The following is an 18,618-nucleotide window of genomic DNA, read 5'->3' as shown; positions in this document are numbered from 1 at the left end:
AGGCTCCTTCCAGGACTCTGTGCTTCTGTCTTAACTTATGCCAAAGCTGCAGGGACTTGCAGTAGACCTTGGCCAAGCAAATAGTGCTGGCACATGGGTACTGGCTGATCAAAATGGCATGAAATGTGTTGTTAATTGAATATAAATCATCTCCTCAGGCAAATCACACTGGGTTGGTTTGCTACATGAACCTTACTGCAGGTATGTAATGTACCTCCACAACAAGGTTTGCATTTACACTCATCAGAGCCTGTTTATATTGCGCTTTATAATGTTCCTGAAACCTTAGAGAAGGCATTAAGGAGCTGCAGGCTCTTTATTTGAGGGCTGTGTTTTAAATAGGCTTTGTTAACTTGTTAGCAAACCTAAATCCAGTTACTCTTTTCATGTGCCTTGAGCATATTCAGTCGTTGCGTAACGGTTGCCTGGGAACCTGCAGGCAGAGTTGTAGAAAAATCCTTTCTGAAAGGTCATTAAATAATTTGGAGTGGTACAGGATGTATGTTCTGCTGTGTAGTAAGCCCAGAGAATATTGTTATTAAACACTCACAGTGGGCCAGGCAAGTGCAGAAACACGAGTCTGGGTGTGTGCCCTGGGAAGCTGTGTGAGGAGAAAAGGTGATTGAGGAACCTTTATATTAAATGTGTCAAAACACGTTATTTTAAAATGTATCTCTGTTTAAATTGTCTGCAGTGCTCATTTGTATTCAGCACACGTGGTCCTGTTTGGTTTAAGGTTTAAGAAGAGCAGGAATGGTTTGCAGCAGTGACAGTTCATGATAAGAATGATATAAAAATCATCATCTGGACCTCTGGCACAGGGGCATCCAGGGATGTGTGTCTGTAAAATCATATCCTCTTGGCTTGTTTATTTGATTCAAATTGCTGAAATTCCCAACTCCAGAGATGTGAGTCTTGCAAGGATTTGAGGGGACTTGAAGGTCATCCCATTCCACCCCAGCCAGGGGGCACCAGGTTGCTCCAAACCCTGGGTTAGTTCTTGCACCAGACAGAAAACTTTGTCATGTAAAAAAACTGCAAAGCCCCCCAGGTGATAGGGGAATTACTCCTTCTGCTCTTTTGCAGAGCAGAACAAAATAAGCTTCACAAAAAAATCAAGTTTTATGACCCAGAGGCTGAATTTGCAGGTAGGCTTCAGGTGTGTCTAAGGGTTGATGCCTCTGGAAATCGCTCTACACCAGGGAATTACAGAACCACATTTCCTTCTCTTCTGAGCACTTGTTGAGCTTTGGCTCCAGCACTGGGAGTTTTGTCTTGAAGATTTATTAAGTGCAGGAGAAAAAGAAAAAGATTATTAGTGGTTCATTGAGCTAAGTGTGATTTCTGTGAGCTCATTACATTTGGTGAGGAAATAATAGAAATGGTTATATTCTGAAGAGCTTTACATGAAATACATGGTAAAGAAAGAAGCTCAGGAGTTTTAGTTTTTCCTTCATAACCCTGTAAGTAAAAGTGGTTTGGTTTGGATGTTGATATTTTCTTGATTCCAGACTGTTTTTTCCCTTGCAGCTCAGCCAGCGGGAGTCCCAGAGATCCTAAAGAAAAGTCTCCACAGCTGTTCAGTGAAGGGTGAAGAGGAAGTTTTTCTGATTGGCAAGAACTTCCTAAAGGGAACAAAAGTGATTTTCCAAGAGAATGTTTCCGGTGAGTGTGAAAGCAGGGCTGGCTTGGGGTGCTGAGCAGAGCCTGGGGTTGGGGTTTCACTGCTGAGTAAGGCTCAGCCAGGAGAGCAAACTGAGCAGCAGAGTCAAAGGCACTGGAACAAATTGCCCTACAGGATGTGCACTAACCTAGGCTTTTAATTTTCATTTAGATGAGAATTCTTGGAAGGCAGAAGCTGAAATCGACATGGAATTATTTCATCAGGTACTTCTGTATTACTTTTATTATTACTACTATTATCACTACTACTATTATTATTATTATTATTACTACTACTGTTATTATCACTATATTTTTAATTTCAAAAATACACTGACTCTGTTTCCAAAGAAAAATGAATCAAGCCTTTCCCTCTTTCTGTGCATTTCTAGAAATAATACTAATTTTTTTCACGTGAGGTCTGTTTTGAGTCTGGTGGAATATAATTTTGGGTTTACACCAGTAAAATTGTTCAGTGTCTAACTGAGAGCTTGGATCCCACAGTGGGTTTGCTGAGCAGGTCTTTGCCCTTACATACAATGGAACTAAAAGGCCTAATTCAGTTCTTCCAGCAGTTTTCCATGGAAGGAGATTGTGTGTACAGCATAGTCTTTATAACTGGCTGAATTTTTGTTCCACTTTGAAATGCTTTACAGAACATTTCATCTTTTTGACACAAATAAGTGTCTTTATGGACTCTTAGGCTGCAGGTGGTGTCAGGAAAGTGCCATCCTGGTTCCACCTCTTAAGGCAGTATCCCACATGTGCATTGCCCCCAGTGCCCTGGGCTTTTATTGATGGTGTTTTATCAGCCTGTTTCTGTCCTTTGTTGTAAGTCGAATTAAGATCAGCAGTAAGAAAACGCGATCCTTTTGCCTTGCAGAATCACCTTATTGTGAAGGTGCCCCCGTATCACGACCAGCAGATCACCTCAGCTGTCTCTGTGGGGATATACGTGGTGACCAACGCTGGCCGGTCTCACGACGTGCAGCCCTTCACCTACACTCCAGAGCCAGGTGTGTGGGGTGCCCTGGGGGAGCAGGGCCTTTGTGGATCTTCCCAAGCCCCTCTAGCTGCCCCGTGTTAATGATAAAACCTAAAGGCTTTGCTTTTCTCATGTATGTGCCAAATACCTCAAATTCCAGCTGCCTTGTGACAGCTCTTCTTATATAGCAGCATCCATTTCTAGTTTAAGGATCAAAATGAAGCTGAGCAGGATAAAAAATCAACATATCTCATACAATGCACCAAATAAACCAAGAAATCCCACCAGGCTTTATCCTGAGGAAAGCTGCAATTTGCCCACTTCATGTATTCTAGTTTATTTATTTATCTGTATCACAATAGACAGTGCAAAAGTCTGTGTGGGTTTCAAAGAACCTGAATTTCTTTAAGCTATAAGGAATTGTTTTGGTTTGCTTTGTGTTTTTTTGGCTTGTTTGCTGATTTAATGTAAGGAAGTTCTCAATGTGTTTTGTCTCAGCAGCTGGGACTCTGAATGTTAATGTGAAGAAGGAAATCTCCAGCCCAGCCCAACATTGTTCTTTTGAAGAGGCTATAAAAGGTACTAAATTGATTCTTATCAGTGTTCTTAATGATTTAACTATGAATTCCTATCCAGATTTGGTGAAATGAATCAGACATCCTGTGATAAGTCTGTGCTTATAAAATCTGGCCCTATTCTTACAGGGAGGTTTGTTTTCTGACTCTGAAACTTTTACTTTATAACAATATTCCTATCAGTATATTTTAGTACAAGCTAATGTAGAACAAAAAAAAGGCAAAAAATAATACTATTTTTTTCATTTTTCATGTATTAGGCTCTCCAGTCTAATCTTTATTTAGTCTGTTTGCAAGTGAACAATAAAAAAACCCCCTAGAATTGCAGTTAATACAAAGAATTAGAAACTGTGTAGTATTAATTAAGCAAATATATAAACTAATATGCCTGACATCCTTCTAATTTAATGTGGAGCTTAACTGAGAGAAGATCCCAACTGCTGCAGAACAGCTGCTGCTCCTTGGAACACAACGTGCTGTTGCTGTTCCTTCATTGTCCTCAGTTAATTTATGCAATAAATCTGAATTCACCTTCTCCTGGGGGTTTCTGTGTCAGCTCCTCTCTGATGCTTCATTCCTGTACCTGTTCTTCTCCAGCTGACTCTGAACCAGAGGTCAGAGAATTTTGTTTGCTGTATGTACTTGGTCTGTTCTGTCCTCCCTCACTCTATACACATGTGCAGAAATTTTACTGCCACGTTACTGTAAGGTTTAAATTTGCTTAGGGTGTGGGGATCTGTGGCTCTTACGTTAAAGAGTAATTCTGTCATTTACTTAAAGGGAGTTGTGGAGTGGTTTCACCATTGCCCCTCTTGTTCTCGTTTTGTTGTGGCTGCAGCAGTGAAGGCCACGGGCTGTAACCTGGAGAAGGTGAACATTCTTCCTAGTGCCTTGATAACTCCACTCATGCCAAGCAGTATGATCAAGAACGAAGATGTGGCTCCAATGGAAGTAAGTGCACAAAAACGCTCTCCCCCCGTGCTGCAGTGAGTCTGCTGGGGGCTGAGCACAGCAGCTTTCAGACTCTGAGTTACACCTGCTCCTTGGCCCATGCTTTGGCAGTGGAGGAGAGTAATAGACAGGGAAAGTGCCATGTCCAGGATCAGTCTGGGCAAAACACAGTGACACAGCATGAGTAAACACACAATTTCCTTCAATAACTCACCTGGTTGCTGCACCTAGACAGATTGATGGGTTAGTGACCCTATGATGGGGATTTTTATCCTGTGACACAGAGCTAGTCAATTACTGTAAGAATATTCTTTTAATCAGTTCTTAGCATAGCTTTCATTAAATTGTGCCATGATTCCATCGTTGAAGTAGCATTTGTTTGCTGGTTTGGTTGTGTCTGGGTTTCATATCTCACATCTCCCTCTGATTTGCCCTGGATATTGGGGATTTTGGGAAATTGTATTTGCATAACCCCAGTAGTTTATAAATTACCAAATGTCTTGCTCTTTTCAGGCTTCAAATGTGGTTGGACCAACTCAGCAAACATTGGAAAACAGCATGTCTGGCATATCAACTTCTGCTTCCCATTTACCTTCTGAAAGTGAAAACCAGCAGCAAATCCAGCCCAAGGTGTACACCCCAGAGACCCTGAGCACCATCCAAACACAGGACATCTCCCAGCCCGGCAGCTTCTCCGCAGTGTCCACGCCGGGCCAGCTGCAGAACAGCGATGCCCTGCTGCAGCAGGCTGCACAGTTCCAGCCCAGGGACTCGCAGCCCAGGGAGGTGCTGCAGTCGGATGGCACGGTGGTCACTCTGTCGCAGCTGGCTGATGCCTCTCAGCAGCAGCAGCCGACGCTCTCGGAGCCGGCCCAGGCCCTGCAGCAGCAGATTTCCTCGAGCATCTTCTCGTCGGCCAGCGGCGTGAGTCAGCTCCAGAACACCATCCAGCAGCTCCAGGCTGGGAACTTCCCCACCAACACCGCCACGGGCAGCAGCAGGAACGTTGACTTGGTGCAGCAGGTTCTGGAAGCTCAGCAGCAGTTATCTTCTGTGTTGTTTTCGGGCTCAGACAGCAGCGAGGATGTCCAAGATCAGCTGAACGCAGATATCTTTCAGCAGGTCAGCCAGATCCAGAGCAGCGTGAATCCCGCGATGTTTTCCTCCTCAGACACAGCTGTCCATTCCAGACCAGAGAGCCTTTTGCCTGGGCGAGCTGAGAGCGTTCACCCCCCGCCCGAAGGTGCCCTGTCCAACCAGCAGCAGCAGCAGCAGCAGCAGGCCATGGAGACCTCTGCGGCCATGGTGATGGGCATGCAGCAGAACATGTGCCAGGCGGCGCCGCAGATGCAGCCCGACCTGTTCTCCTCCAGCACGGCGGGGAGCGGGGCCCTGCAGCAGTCCCCGGTGTACCAGCAGGCGTCTCACATGATGGGTGGCTTGTCCTCCAGCGAGGACATGCAGATGCAGTGCGAGCTGTTCTCCGCGTCCCCGGCGGTGTCCGGCGGCGAGGCGGCCGCCCCCGCGCAGCCCCCGGGCTCCAGCAGCGGCGCTGCCATGTTCCAGCCCTCCAGCTCTGCAGAGGGGGAAGAGGCCTCGGGCCAGAGCAAGCAGATGCAGAGCTCTGTGTTTCAGACCATGGTTCAGATGCAGCACAGTGGGGAAAGTCAGTCCCAGGTTAATCTCTTCTCGTCTACCAAGACCATGATGAGTGTCCAGGCCAGTGGGACTCAGCAGCAGGGCGGGGGTCTGTTCCAGCAAGGGGGAGAGATGATGTCCATTCAGTCAGGAAGCTTCATCCAACAGGCTCCACACTCACAAGCTCAGCTTTTCCACTCTCAGAACCCTATTGCTGACACTCAGAATATATCCCAGGAAACACAAGGATCCCTTTTTCATAGCTCAAATTCCATTGTCCACAACCAGACCAACACTAATTCCTCTGACCAACTGCAGCCCCCCATGTTCCACTCACAGAATGCCATGGGTGTCTTGCAGAGCTCCTCGGTGCCTCAAGACCAGCAGTCTGCCAACATGTTCCTTTCCCAGAGTTCCATGAGCAACCCTGCCACTCAGGAAGAGCAGATGTCATTCTTTACAAGCCCAAATCCCATTTCTCCTCTTCAGACAGCAACAAACACTGAACAGCAGACTTCTTTCCAGCAACAGACACAGATCTCTCATATCCAGAGCTCCATGCTTCCCCAGGAGCAGCCCCAGACTCAGCCAGCTCAGCAGGGTTTGTTTCAGTCCCAAGTGTCTCTGGGCTCCATCCAGTCCAGCTCCATCCCTCAGAACCAACAGGGAGCCATCTTCCAGCCTCAGCATTCGATTGTTGCCATCCAGAGCAGCCCTCCATCTCAGGAGCAGCAGCAGCAGCAGCAGCAGAACATGATGTTCAGCAATCAAAATGCAATGAGTACAATGGCCCCCCAAAAGCAGAACATGATTTTCAATCCAAACCAAAACCCAGTTACCAATCAGGAGCAGCAAGGCCAGTCCATTTTCCATCCACAGTCCAACATGGCCTCGATGAATCAGGAACAGCAGCCCATGCAATTCCAGAGTCAGACCACAGTGTCTTCTCTCCAGAATCCTGGCTCCAACCAGGCTGAAGCACAGCAGCCAACCATCTTCCATAACTCGCCCCAGATTCAGCTGGTCCAAGGGTCCCCAAGTTCTCAAGAGCAACAAGTCACCCTCTTCATCTCCTCAGCTTCCATGTCTGCCCTGCAGAACAGCATGAGCCAGCCGGAGCTGCAGCAGTCCCCCATGTACTCCTCCCAAAACAGCATGGCAGGAATGCCAGGAACTGCTTCTCCTCCCCAGCAGCAGGCTCCTCTGTTCCACAACACGGCGGGAGGTGCCATCAACCAGCTGCAGAATTCCCCTGCCTCATCCCAGCAGACCTCGGGAATATTCCTGTTCGGCATCCAGAACAGTAAGTGACCAGTGCCCAGTGCTGAGCTTGCCGTGTGGGGACTGCCATAGAAACAGGGAGTGCTTTGGGTGGGAAGGGACCAATCCTGGATTAAAGCCAATCCATCCCACCCCTGCCATGGCAGGGACACCTGCCACTGTCCCAGGTGCTCCCAGCCCTGTCCAGCCTGGCCTTGGGCACTGCCAGGGATCCAGGGGCAGCCACAGCTGCTCTGGGCACCCTGTGCCAGGGCCTTCCCCACCTCACAGGGAAGAGTCTCTCACTGATATCCAGTCTAGGAATGGTTGTGCTCTCCTAAGAGAGCATTTCCCTTGCTGTTTTTTGTTTCCACAATATGTGTGTTGCCTCTCTTTATGTTGCTGAAGGAAAGCAAGGATTTTAGAAGTTGCAGAGTCCAGAAAAGTGTCTGTTAAAGTGTACTTAGCTGCACAGACCTACACTTTTCCTTATCTCCTCTCTGGACCCAGCCTCCCTGACTGGTTCTGTGGGTTGCAGAGCCTTTCTCTGCGTGCAGAGGCCTGTGAGCCCCAGCAGTGAGAGGCTGCAGCTGCTCTCACAGGGTGGGTGTGCTGCTGCTTTGCTGTGGGAGCTGCTGGCCTGTGCCAAGACGCTGAGCTGTGCCTCTGTCCCCAGACTGTGGGCAGCTGCTGCCGCCCGGGCCGGCGGCGCTGCCGGAGGAGCTGATGGCCATGGGGCAGCCCGGGCAGCCCCAGGGCGAGGCGCAGCCCGCCGTGCCGGCGCTCCTGTCCCAGCAGCTCCCCGAGACGCCGCCGCTGCCCTCGGCCATGGCCGCCAACCAGAACATGGAGAAGATCGACGACCTGCTCGTGTCCTTGCAGAACCAGGGCAACAACATGGCTGGCTCGTTTTAATTAGGCAAGCGGTGAGTCTGGGTCTCTGGGGTCTTCGCTGCCACGCAGGAGTTTGCTCAGTGCATTTGCACCTTGCAGTGTGTGACTGTGCTTTAAGAGGTCAGCTAAAACACCAGTGAGGCTGGGTTAAGACTATAATACCACAATGAAGTTACTAAAACCAGTCAGAGGTCAGAACTTGCATGAAACAGTTGAGACTGTGTCTTGTTCATTTTTCCTACATTTTGTCATCTGCCGTGAGATGCCGGTAGTTTGTTAGGCAGGAGAGTGGATCACTGGCAGCTTGGCAGATCAAAACCTTATGAAACATGACTGTAGTTAAAAAACTTGACACTTACTGAGTAAATAACACCTCAAGTTTGAACTGTTCTGAACTCTTCCCCCGGGTTACAATAACGTAATGTGAAAACAAGTTTTGGTGGAATGTGGCAGCTCCTGAGTGTGCCACATGCTGGGGCTGTGTTAGAAACAGCCGATGGCATCAGCTGTTGCTAGGAGACATTCTGCATTTAGAAGGTGCCTTTTTCAGAGGGGGGAAGAGCCTTTGACTACAAATGAGCACCAAGAACCAAGAGGACTCTGGAGTCCTCTTGTGTAGGTTGTGGTAACTTGGGGTGGTCTTGTCCTAAATCCCCCCTGAGTTTTCACTGAAGTGATGCACATCATTCCCTAATCTAAAGGGGTTTGCATATGGAGCTTGGAGTCTCTCCAGAGCTTCTCTTGCTCCTCGCCCCCAGTTCAGTGCCTGCTCATGAGGAACACTCTGAAGATGAAGCCACTGCACAGAAGGAGGAGGGGACTGTGGTTAGTTATGCTTGACTTTTCTGCTTGTTTTCTCACGCAGAAATTCCGTGGAGAAAAAAAAGCGACGATTTCCCAGATCCTCTCAGACCTTCCACCTCTGGATTAGGCTGCGTGGAACCAATTGCTTCTGTGGAAAAGTGGCCTCTTTAAGAGCACACGTGTGGCCAGTGGCAGACCTGAGGCCATGACCATGGAGTTTGGGCTCCACAGTGCCAATAATGCTGAGGAGTTATGCTTTGCGTTACTGGGGCGTGGGGTTGGGCTGTTACCAGGTTCATAAACCTCATTACAGTGAGGGCTCTCGGAATTTAAAGCATATCTGGTCAGTTATTATTGTTGTTGGAAGGTAATCCATGTTACCACGTTTACTTTTTCCCTGCTATTCCTTCTCCCCATCCCTTTTTCCCCTCGGGAAGCTCGTGCAGCAGCAGCAGCAGCTGCCCCTGCCCCGAGGCGTGACTCAGCTGTCAGTAAGTGAAGGGATCTCTGATTGACACGGAGTGGGAGAGCCAGACCCACCCTTTATGAATTGAAAGTATTGATAACTGTAATAACCAAGCAGAGAATTGCTGCTCTAAATAACCATTTCCCATCTGGGGATTAACGGTTTTCCACATCTGTGGAGCTGGAGTTACGTGGAGCTGTACATAGAGCAAGGGTTCGGTGGCTCTACAAAATGAAGAAATGAAGGGGAACTTGCAATTGATCTTAAAGTCTTCTCTAAAACACCTTCAGCTTGAAAAGAACATTCTGTGTGGCTGAGGAAGGGACTCCTCTGTGTCTCTTGTTCTGACTGATGGGTTGGAGCTCTGTGAAGCCTCATGAGCTGTTCCCAAACCAGCCTTCTCCCTTTTATTGTTTCCATGGTTTTCCTTCTCTCCCTCAGTTTTGTATTTTGTTTTTTTAAAAAAAGACATAAATATCCTACTGGCTTTAAAGCTAAAGAAACAGCTTTTAGGAATCCTTGGCAGTAAATTGCTTAGTCAGTAGAAGCTTTGACAAATAATCAAGGAGTAAGGAGAGAGGAAGCAATTTCTTCACCACCTTCTAATTGCAGGAATCCCCCTTAACCTGCCACTTCCAGCTGTGACTGATGGAAATCTTCAGCTTGGCTTTACTCCAAGTAGGGGGCAAATTGCATCATTTTTAAGCCTTCTTAAAAGGTCACTTCATCCCGAGCTGTTGCATCTTTGTAGCACGTGGAGCTCATCGCAGTTCTGAAGTGATTGTTCCTTTTTCTACCACCGAGCCCCAAGTCTGGTTTCTAGATTGTCATGTTTAATTAAGGAATAAATCATTGACTGATGTTACCGAATGTAAAAACAACCCACTCCAGACCACGCAGGTGTATTGTGAGGCTTGTGGATTTTTTGGGTGCTTCAACTCTCCAGACAGCGTGTGATCTCTCACTACAGCCTCGTTCAGATCCGTGTCCCTCCCGTTCCGCCTCGGTAGAGTCTAGCTGGTATCACGTCATTCTTCATTTTTGTTATTTGAAATAACAAAGGAACAGTCTGTAAATGGGTTTTTTTTAAGTTCCTCGAGTCTGTTTACTGTGTGTTTTCCCCCTAACTCGTGTGCGTAGTTGAGCCGTGTAGAGTTTTTGTTGGTTTTCCTGGATTTCCCCGTTTGTTGGTCTGTCACGACGTTCACTTTCTCTTTCTGTCTCTCTCTTTCTCTCTCTCATTGAGAGGCATTGAATTACGTTTTCAGTAGTAAGGCTTCTTGCCGATATGAAGGGAACTTTTCAGAAAGAGACCTGCTCTGGGTCATTTAATTTTGAATACAGTTTTCAATCGTTCAAGTTTTGGATGGTTTATATCTAATGTGTGTTTCATTTTTTTGGAAAGCTATATTTTGTATTTAGGAAATGGTATAACTATTTTGCTATTTGTACTGAGTGAGTACATTGGCATAAATATAAAAATTTATATATATACATATATATAAAATATTCTTTTTGCCACACATTTTTGTGGTAAATTTGTGAGTTTGTCTGATGTTCTACCACAACGTGGCGTCTGATAACAGTGGGGTGGGGTGGGGTTTGTTATGTCTTTATTGAGTATTTAAGTACTTTTTGCAACATAAATAACGTGTTCATCTCTCGCCATTCCATCAGGCAGTGTTGGTCCAGCTGGCCACGAGAAGCTTTGCTCTGTGTTTGGTGTGTCCCTCATCACAGCCTAGCCAGGAAACCCAGAGGCATTTAGGATTATATAGAATATGAAATATTGGGGTTTCCATCAGAATGAGCCATTCAGCTTTTCTCCACTCTCATTGCCTATTTAATATTTTATTATTAGCGCCTCTGTGTTTTAACTTCTAATTTATGATTATGCTCAAACGTTGGAAATTTTAATCAGGACAGAAAGAATTCCCCGCTGCATCATGTCCAGAGCTGCTTTAACCCCGACCCAGACTTCTTCTTTCTGTATTTTATTTTTTTCCCCTGCTAAGACAAACCATTACCAACATCGTGTAATGGTTCACGACACGAAAGCAGCAGCCCCCAGCAGTGCCCAGTGCTGCGTGGGGCTGTTGGGCTGAGAACAATGGACCCAACAACGTCCAGAGGGCCGTGGAAGTCCATAGGCACTCACTGGGAAAGGAACTGGTGGTGTTTGCAGGACCTGTGTCCCAGGATGAGCCGCTGGGGTCACCTGGGGCCGTCGGACACGGAAGGAGTGACGGGAACGATGGATCCGCTCGCGTGCTGCTTCAGTTTTTGCTCCTTGTTCCGAAGGGCTCTATCCATTTGTTGGTCGTGCCAAGTCACCAGGGACCAATTCTCCGTGGAACAGGATGAGTGCCCAGAAGAGAACCTCATCCCAAGCCTGCCACAGCTCCAGGGAAGGGTATGTTTGAATCGTGGGCGTGCTTGAGGTCACTCACGAAGAGAAGAGAGAAAAAAACATACACAAAAAACCAACCAAGGGCTGTGCTATCCCAGTTTTCCTTCTGGAAACACCTTCCTTTCCTCGTGTTAAATTTACCTGTTCATTTTAGGTCAATGTTTAAATGTACAACACTTTGAACATGTGATTTGGTTACAAAAAGTATTTGTGTGACTGAAGAGGTCGCTCAGCGGTTGGCGCGTGCTCGGCAGCGGCTCCGAGGGTGGAGGGGTTGGATCAGCCCCAGAAGAGCTCAGGGACAGGCTGCAGGGTGTCATGGCAGGGAGCACAGCCTGAGCCACGTCTGTGTCTCACCAGGGCCCTGCACGTTCACTTCTGGCATTTTTAGCAGTTGAGGTTGGGCAGCAGAGCTTCTCTATGACCCCTGTGTTCCAGGAGCACGGGGCACTGGCATCGTGTCTGGGCCCTTTGGGTGGCAGAGTGTGTGCCAGTCCAGCATCCCTGGGGGCCCCAGAGCACCCGTGTGTGGGCACAGGTGAGAGTTGAGGGAGATGGAGCTGCCAACCCCCCCCATGTCCCCTCAGCTTTTACCCTGAGTGTGCCCAGCGCCCACCCAGACACCACGGAGCCAACACTTGGTGCACAGTGTGAGCTGAACATCTCCTCTGGCACGGAGTTACTGGTGCTTTGTGCTTAATTAACATTTGTTCTGGTGTTAATTGCCTCCTCACTGCTGGTCTTGCAGCTAGCCAAACACTTCACTCTTATTTTATCACAAATCTAGTCAAGAAATAATTCCAGGCTGGCTGTTCTGAAGTGGGTGTCCGCTTTCTGATCGACGATGATTCCTTCTAATCACTGACAGGGTGGCTGCTTCCCATGTAGTTTTGAGATAAAACAAGGCATGAGCAGTTAAACATAATCTTGGCAGGTTTTTATGGGCAGCACCAAGTCTGGGCAGCTGAGTCAGTGGGCATTCCCCTCACTTGCATAAGCTGAACTTTATTTCTTAAAGTTTCCATTGATATTTTGATTTAGCATCTAATTTCTAAAGGGAAAATACTTCTGAATGGATTTTTATTCCTGTTTAGTTGTGCCTGTGCTTGGCAAACTGTTGGGTTCCTTTTCCAGGGCCATTGTGGGAGAGCAGAGGAGCACAGACATGGATCTGAGTGAGGGGAGCAGGAGAGAGGAGAGGGAGTTGCTTGGCATGCTCCGAGCTGCAGGTGGAAGGTGAGCACAGGAAATTCTGGTCACTGGTGACTGCTCATCAGTGCAAATGGAATTTCAGGGAGCTGGGGGGTTTTGTGTTCAGGGGGCTCGGGGCAGCTCTGTTCTGTAGAAGCTGAAAGGAAACAGCAGTGGGATGCTGTGTTTGTTCAGGGGCTTTGTTTCAGTTGGGGCTGGTTTAGTCTTGTGTGGCAGCCTGTGAGCACTTTGTGTTCCTGCTCAGACCAGCTGTGCCAGGGCATCAATGCCACAGCACCGAGGGTCAGCGTTGGAGATGGGCTAAACGTGTTAGAAACAAGGAAAAAATGCAGCAGGGGCTAAACTCCTGCCAAAGGGAACTTGTGAAATTCTCTAGGGGAGTGGGGGACTCGGGGAGGTTACACAGGAGGAGAGGCTTTTCCTCTCCCAGTCTGTATAGGGATGTAAATATGCACTGCCTGTATATTCTAGGATTATATATATGTATATAGAGGAGTCAGATGATTATATATAAATAATAGTAGACACAGCATTAGAACACTTATATTTACATTTTTATAAACACGAAATAATACTCCTTTTCCTCAGTAGGAGGTTTTTGTAGTAACTCATGAGTAGCTGTCTCACCTCTCAGTCCTGTTGGTGACGTGGATCCAGAACTTGCTCTGCTTGGGAACCTCGCTGGGATCTGTGGCTTGCCAGAGCTGTGGCCACTCCTATGTTCTTGTTCATGCTTGCAGATGTGGTTTAGGTTAGAGCTGGCTGAGGATGGGCTTCCTGCAGCCCTGAGCATCCCTGGGCTCCCCCGAGTCCCTCCAGAGCCGTGTCCATGCCCGGGTGGCAGCAGCTGGTGCCCACAGGGACTGGTGCTGGCTGGGCTGGCACCAGCCCTGGCGTGTGGGATGTTAGTGTGTAGCAAACGGTCCCTGCTTGTGCTGGGTCAGGGAGGGGAAGCTCCTCTGCCCTTTCTCTTTATTCCCATGAGGGCAGGAGTCTGTAAACTGATTATTTTAACTGATTCATTAGTGCAACAGTCAAAATCTAGAGAACTCCTCGAAAGCCAGTGAAGCTCCCCTTGAATTCTGTCTGTGAGGAACCTGCCACAGCTTGTGCTAATTTCTTTCTTGCAGGTTGTGTGAGGAATTAAACCCTAAGAATCATAGAATCATGGAATATCCTGAGCTGGAAAGGACCCACAGGGATCATCCAGTCCAACCCCAGCCCTGCCCAGACACCCCAACAATCCCACCCTGAACATCCCTGGGAGCATGGTCCAACCTCTCCTGGAGCTCTGGCAGCCTCGGGGCCGTGCCCATTCCCTGGGGAGCCTGGGCAGTGCCAGCACCCTCTGGGGAAGAACCTTTCCTGAGATCCACCCTAAATTCCCCTGACAGAGCTCCAGCCATTAAATCAGGTCATACATTCAGTAATGGGTAGTGTCCAACATGACTTTCAATTCCAAATCTGTGCTCCACTGCAATTTGTCCTGGGTGGGTCAGTGTTATCCTGGTACAGGTCTTAAATCCCTCCTCCACTCTGAGAGCCAGTGTCCTCCTTTGTTCTCTTGGAGTTTGCAGAGCTGAACTCTGCTTTTCCCACAGCTGTGTCATTTTTACTGTTACACTTCACTGAATTGCCCGGTGACATTCACTGTGTAGGGACAGGGCAGGGAACCCAGGACTCCCTGCTCCCTGACCCCTCTGTTGAGGCTCCAAGGCTCCCACAGCCAGCTGCCCTCTGTGACACATTCCAGCTCCAGCCTGGCAGTAGGGAGGGGTTTCTTCACCTGACAGGTAAATGGCCTTGGCTTTGTTTTGGCCCTGGAGCTGCCCCGTGGGACGGGGTCTGACCCGAGTGCCCTGGGCAGGACATGGCTGCCCCTGGGGATAACGTGTCCAGGGGGGAGTTCCTGTTTGCAAGTGGCTCTTTGGGTCTTGCAGAACTGGGATCCCGTTCCCTGCAGCATTCCTGAGGCTTTTTTATTCTGGGTAAAAGGAGAGGCAATTTGAATTATTTCCATCTGAGCTGATGCCAAGTTAAGCTCCAACCCCTTCGGAGCAGAGCTCCAAGCTCTGTCCCTGTCCCTGCACCTGAGGTGGGCCCTCCCCTGCCTGCCAAGCCGAGTTAAGCTCCAACCCCTTCGGAGCAGAGCTCCAAGCTCTGTCCCTGCACCTGAGGTGGGCTCTCCCCTGCCTGCCAGATGTTCTGGGTGCACCCTCGACCGCTGAGCTGCCTCTTCTGTGTCCTGCAGTGTGAAAGTAGCACCAGATACTCCTTCGTGCAGTTCTGTGTATATGGCTTTCGTAGGTGGGTTTTCCAAGCACTGATTCCCGGTGTTTTCAGTTTGTCTATGAGGGGATATTTTATTTGCATCTATGTTTTTAGCTCTCCTGTGATAACTTGTTGAATATTAAAAAAAAAAAAATATTTTGCTTCTATTGGGACATTTGTATACTCGCAACTATATTTCTGTAAACAGCTGCAGTCGAGAATAAACGATGAAAGTTTTCATTTTACACTCTAAAGTCTTGTGATGGTTTTACCAAGGGCATCTCCAGAGCTGTGCCCGGGGCGCTGCAGCTGCTGCAGGAAAAGGTCCTTGGGACCACACTGACTTGGTGGTGTGGCACCCCAGTAACCCCTGGGGGCTGCCCAGCCCAGCCCCAAATTGTGACCAGGGGAACGGCTCCCATAGCCCAGGAGGGACGGGGGAGAGGCAGAGTCTGCCCCAGGGAGGTGAGGCCAGGAGTCCAAAGCCAAGATGCTGGAATTCCCACGTCCTCAGCAGGATGTGTGCTGCCTTACCCACTGCCCTGCATCTGCAGCTTTGACACACTAAAGTGCCCTGGGCTGGGGAGGCCCAGCTGTGTTCCCCTTTCCTGCTCCCTCTCCACAACCTGTGACCTCCCCAGGACCAGGGGCCACAGCTGGTATCACGTATTTCCTTATTTTGAACAATTTCAGCAGGGTTAAGGAGGAACTGCAGCAAGAGCTGGGCACAACAGTCAACTGTGAAAGACTTCAGCAGATTTAGCCACAAAGCTTTACCCCAGAGCATTACCCCTGAACATTGCCCAGTGCTGGGATGGGACACAACCCCCTGTCCTTGTGGAGCTCATTATCCCGTGGGGCAAATGATCCAAGAAATCCCCCCTCCCTCTGTGCCAGCCCCCTCCTTCCTCAAGGCTCAGAGAAAGGCTCCCCTGGCACAGGCAAGTGCAGAAATGGGACTGAGTCACAGGGCTTGGGGTTTGGAGTTTATTGGGTGACACAGCCCCTGCCCAGGCGTGCCCAGGGACACCACCCCACCCTCCCTGTGCCTCCCCAGACCCTGCCACCATCACCCCGGCCACGGCAGCTCTCTGTGCCCCGGCGCAGCGGGGACAGCGTGGCCTGACCCGTGCCCAGGAGCTGGGAGAGGCCTCTCCCTGGCAGAGCCAGGCCGCAGCCGGGCCGGCGGCTCCCGCCAGCGGGGCTGCCCTGCCCTCACCTCCTCCTCACGAACTTCTTGCCCACGGCGTTGGGGTTGAGGCGGCGGCGGCCGGCGCCCAGCGCGGCGTCGCGCAGCGCCAGGTGCGCGGCCCGGCTGTGCACGTCGTTCTCGGCGAAGGGAGAGGCCCCGGCCAGGTAGTCGGGGTCGAAGACGTTGGTTTTCTGCCTGGCCTTGCGGGACAGGCGCTGCTGCGGGAAGCGCTGGTCCTCCACCAGGTGCGGGTTGTTGGCGTGCTTCCCGCCCTGCGGCGCCGGCAGCGGGAACTGCGGGACAGAGGGGTCAGCCCCGGCTCCCGGGACCCCAAGCCCCTGCAGGGCCGAGCAGGGAAGGCTGAAAGCCCTGGGGGCAAGTGTAGCAACAGCCAGAGGATGTTCTGCTTGCTCTGATTGCCTGCAACCTGCCAGCCACAGCTGGGCTCCCATCCCTGCGATCCCAGTGGAAGAATTCCTTCACAGAAAGGGCTGTTAATGTGGGAAGGGGCTGCCCAGGGAGGTGGTGGAGTCCCCATCCCAGGAGGTGTGCAAGAACTCACTGGACATGGCACTCAGTGCTCTGGGCTGGCTGACAAGGCAAGAATCGGCCACAGGCTGGACCCGATGGCCTTGATGGTCTTTTCCAACCTCAGCGAGTCTGGGAGTCTGTCCAGGTACTCACCCTGAGCCCCCGGGGGTTCAGCACCTTGGGGTTGCGGGAGAAATGCATGTGCAGGCTGCCGTCATCACTGACACTCACTGCCACCTTCTTGAGGGTCTTGTTCCCGCAGTGGGGGCAGAACACCTTGGTCATGTCCGAGGTGGTCCTGAGGGAGGGACAGGGGCTTCAGAGCTCCCGGGGCCGCGGGCCACGGGCCCAGCCCGGGCTCAGCCCCAGCCCCAGCACCTGAAGCAGCCGTGGCAGCGCAGGATGTAGCTGCGGGCGCGGCGGATCAGCATCCCGTTCACGGCCAGCACGTGCAGGCCCATCTGCAGCAGCACGTTCTGCAAGAGCAGGACACAGCCCGGCAGCTGGGACCTGCCAGCTGGGCCAGCAGAGCCCTGCAGGCTCTGAGAGGCCCCTGGGACTGACGCACGGGGCTCCAGCCCAGCACCCACCTGCATGGCAAAGTCCGTGGTGACACAGCCCACCTGGACACCCTCGGGAGCAGTGTCACAGTGCCCCGTGTCCTGCTGGGCCTGCTTCAGGTTGCTGGGAGTTATCCAGCCTCATGGATCGCTCTCCTCCTCCTCCTCCTCCTCCTCGCCGGCGCTGGCCCCGTCTGCAGAGCTCTGGTGCTCCTCGGGGGGCTCGGGGCTGCCGGTGATGGCCTGGCCCGGGGGGCAGGAGATGGTCAGGGGGGCACAGGGGTGGGATCGGCCAGCCAGAAGCGGCAGATCCGGGAGAGCCTCACCAGCAGCTCCCGCAGCTCCTCCTCGATGCTGGGCAGGGGCGGCCGCCAGTACAGGAAGGATCCGAACTCGTCGGGATCGCTGGGGGCGCGGGCGGCGGAGCCGCAGCTCGCAGGGCAGCGCGGCCAGGCGGCGGCGGGCGGGCCGGTCGCGGATCTCGGCCAGCACCTCGGGCACGGTGTACAGCGCCTCTGCGATGTCCTGCGGGCAGCGCCGTCACACCGGCCCGTCACCCCGGCCCCCCACCCCGGTCCCTCCCGGTTCCCCGGTACCTGCAGCGGGGCCGCGCTCAGGAACGCGCCCGTGTCGGCCACGACGTGCGGGACACGCGCCATGTCTGCGCGCCCCATGGCCCGCCCCGGCCGCCGTCCGAGCGCCGCGGGAAGCACGCCGGGAGTTGTGGTCCGGGCACGGGGCACGCCGGGAGCCGTAGTTCGGCGGGGGCACGCCGGGAGCGGCGCCGCGCGGCGGGAGCGCTTCCGGCCGGCGCGGTCACGTGACGGGCCGGGGTCACATGACGGCGGGAGCTGGAGCCGGGGAGCGGGAGCGGAGCGGCCGCCGGTAACGGAACGGGACGGGAACGGGAACGGGAACGGGAACGGGAACGGGAACGGAACGAGCCGGGAACGGGACAGGGCGGGCCGGGCTGGGCTGGGTTCGGCTCGGCCCGGCTCGGCTCGGCCCGGCCCGGCTCGGCTCGGCTCGGCCCGGCTCGGCTCGGCTGTGCCCGGCCCGGCTCTGCCCTGCCCAGGCCTGGCACCTCGGCTCTGCCCGGCCCGGCTCTGCCCTGCCCGGCTCGGCCCGGCTCGGCCCGGATCTCCCTCTGCAGCCCCGGCTCTGCCCGGCCCGGCCCGGCCCGGCCCGGCTCGGCTCGGCTGGGTTC

General features: G+C 51.7%; 3 protein-coding genes across 8 annotated transcripts in view; 2 read left to right on the top strand and 1 right to left on the bottom strand.

Annotated features, from left to right (window-relative positions):
- The window catches only part of NFAT5 (nuclear factor of activated T cells 5), a 54,464-nt gene extending 39,091 nt beyond the window's left edge, over positions 1–15,373 (top strand). For 2 of the 6 annotated variants that reach the window (XM_039696517.1, XM_039696522.1), the window contains exons 7-15: positions 1,531–1,665; positions 1,835–1,887; positions 2,546–2,678; positions 3,146–3,226; positions 4,061–4,173; positions 4,687–7,114; positions 7,748–7,997; positions 8,831–14,952; positions 15,035–15,373. In XM_039696517.1, the coding sequence (XP_039552451.1) occupies positions 1,531–1,665; positions 1,835–1,887; positions 2,546–2,678; positions 3,146–3,226; positions 4,061–4,173; positions 4,687–7,114; positions 7,748–7,986 (3,182 nt within the window). In that variant the 3' untranslated portion in view covers positions 7,987–7,997; positions 8,831–14,952; positions 15,035–15,373. The remainder of the gene's footprint in view (positions 1–1,530; positions 1,666–1,834; positions 1,888–2,545; positions 2,679–3,145; positions 3,227–4,060; positions 4,174–4,686; positions 7,115–7,747; positions 7,998–8,830; positions 14,953–15,034) is intronic. The other 4 variants (XM_039696521.1, XM_039696519.1, XM_039696520.1 and 1 more) reach the window with 4 other exon arrangements.
- A 727-nt stretch (positions 15,374–16,100) lies between these two features.
- NOB1 (NIN1 (RPN12) binding protein 1 homolog) lies at positions 16,101–18,167 on the bottom strand. Its single transcript, XM_039696526.1, is given in 7 exon segments — positions 16,101–16,613; positions 17,005–17,149; positions 17,230–17,327; positions 17,442–17,654; positions 17,738–17,811; positions 17,813–17,936; positions 18,008–18,167. Coding segments are annotated over 7 exon segments (1,002 nt in total). The 5' UTR covers positions 18,086–18,167; the 3' UTR covers positions 16,101–16,343.
- An 8-nt stretch (positions 18,168–18,175) lies between these two features.
- WWP2 (WW domain containing E3 ubiquitin protein ligase 2) overlaps positions 18,176–18,618 on the top strand; it is a 30,714-nt gene continuing 30,271 nt past the window's right edge. Inside the window, exon 1 of the mRNA XM_039696523.1 lies at positions 18,176–18,296. The gene's annotated coding sequence lies outside the window, so the exon portion shown is untranslated. The remainder of the gene's footprint in view (positions 18,297–18,618) is intronic.

This window comes from Passer montanus, unplaced genomic scaffold (assembly GCF_014805655.1).
Source record: "Passer montanus isolate IOZ18808 unplaced genomic scaffold, ASM1480565v1 scaffold98, whole genome shotgun sequence".
Classification (NCBI taxonomy): domain Eukaryota; kingdom Metazoa; phylum Chordata; class Aves; order Passeriformes; family Passeridae; genus Passer; species Passer montanus.
The sequence above is the reverse complement of the archived record's forward strand: the minus strand, read 5'-3'. Positions and strand labels throughout refer to the sequence as shown.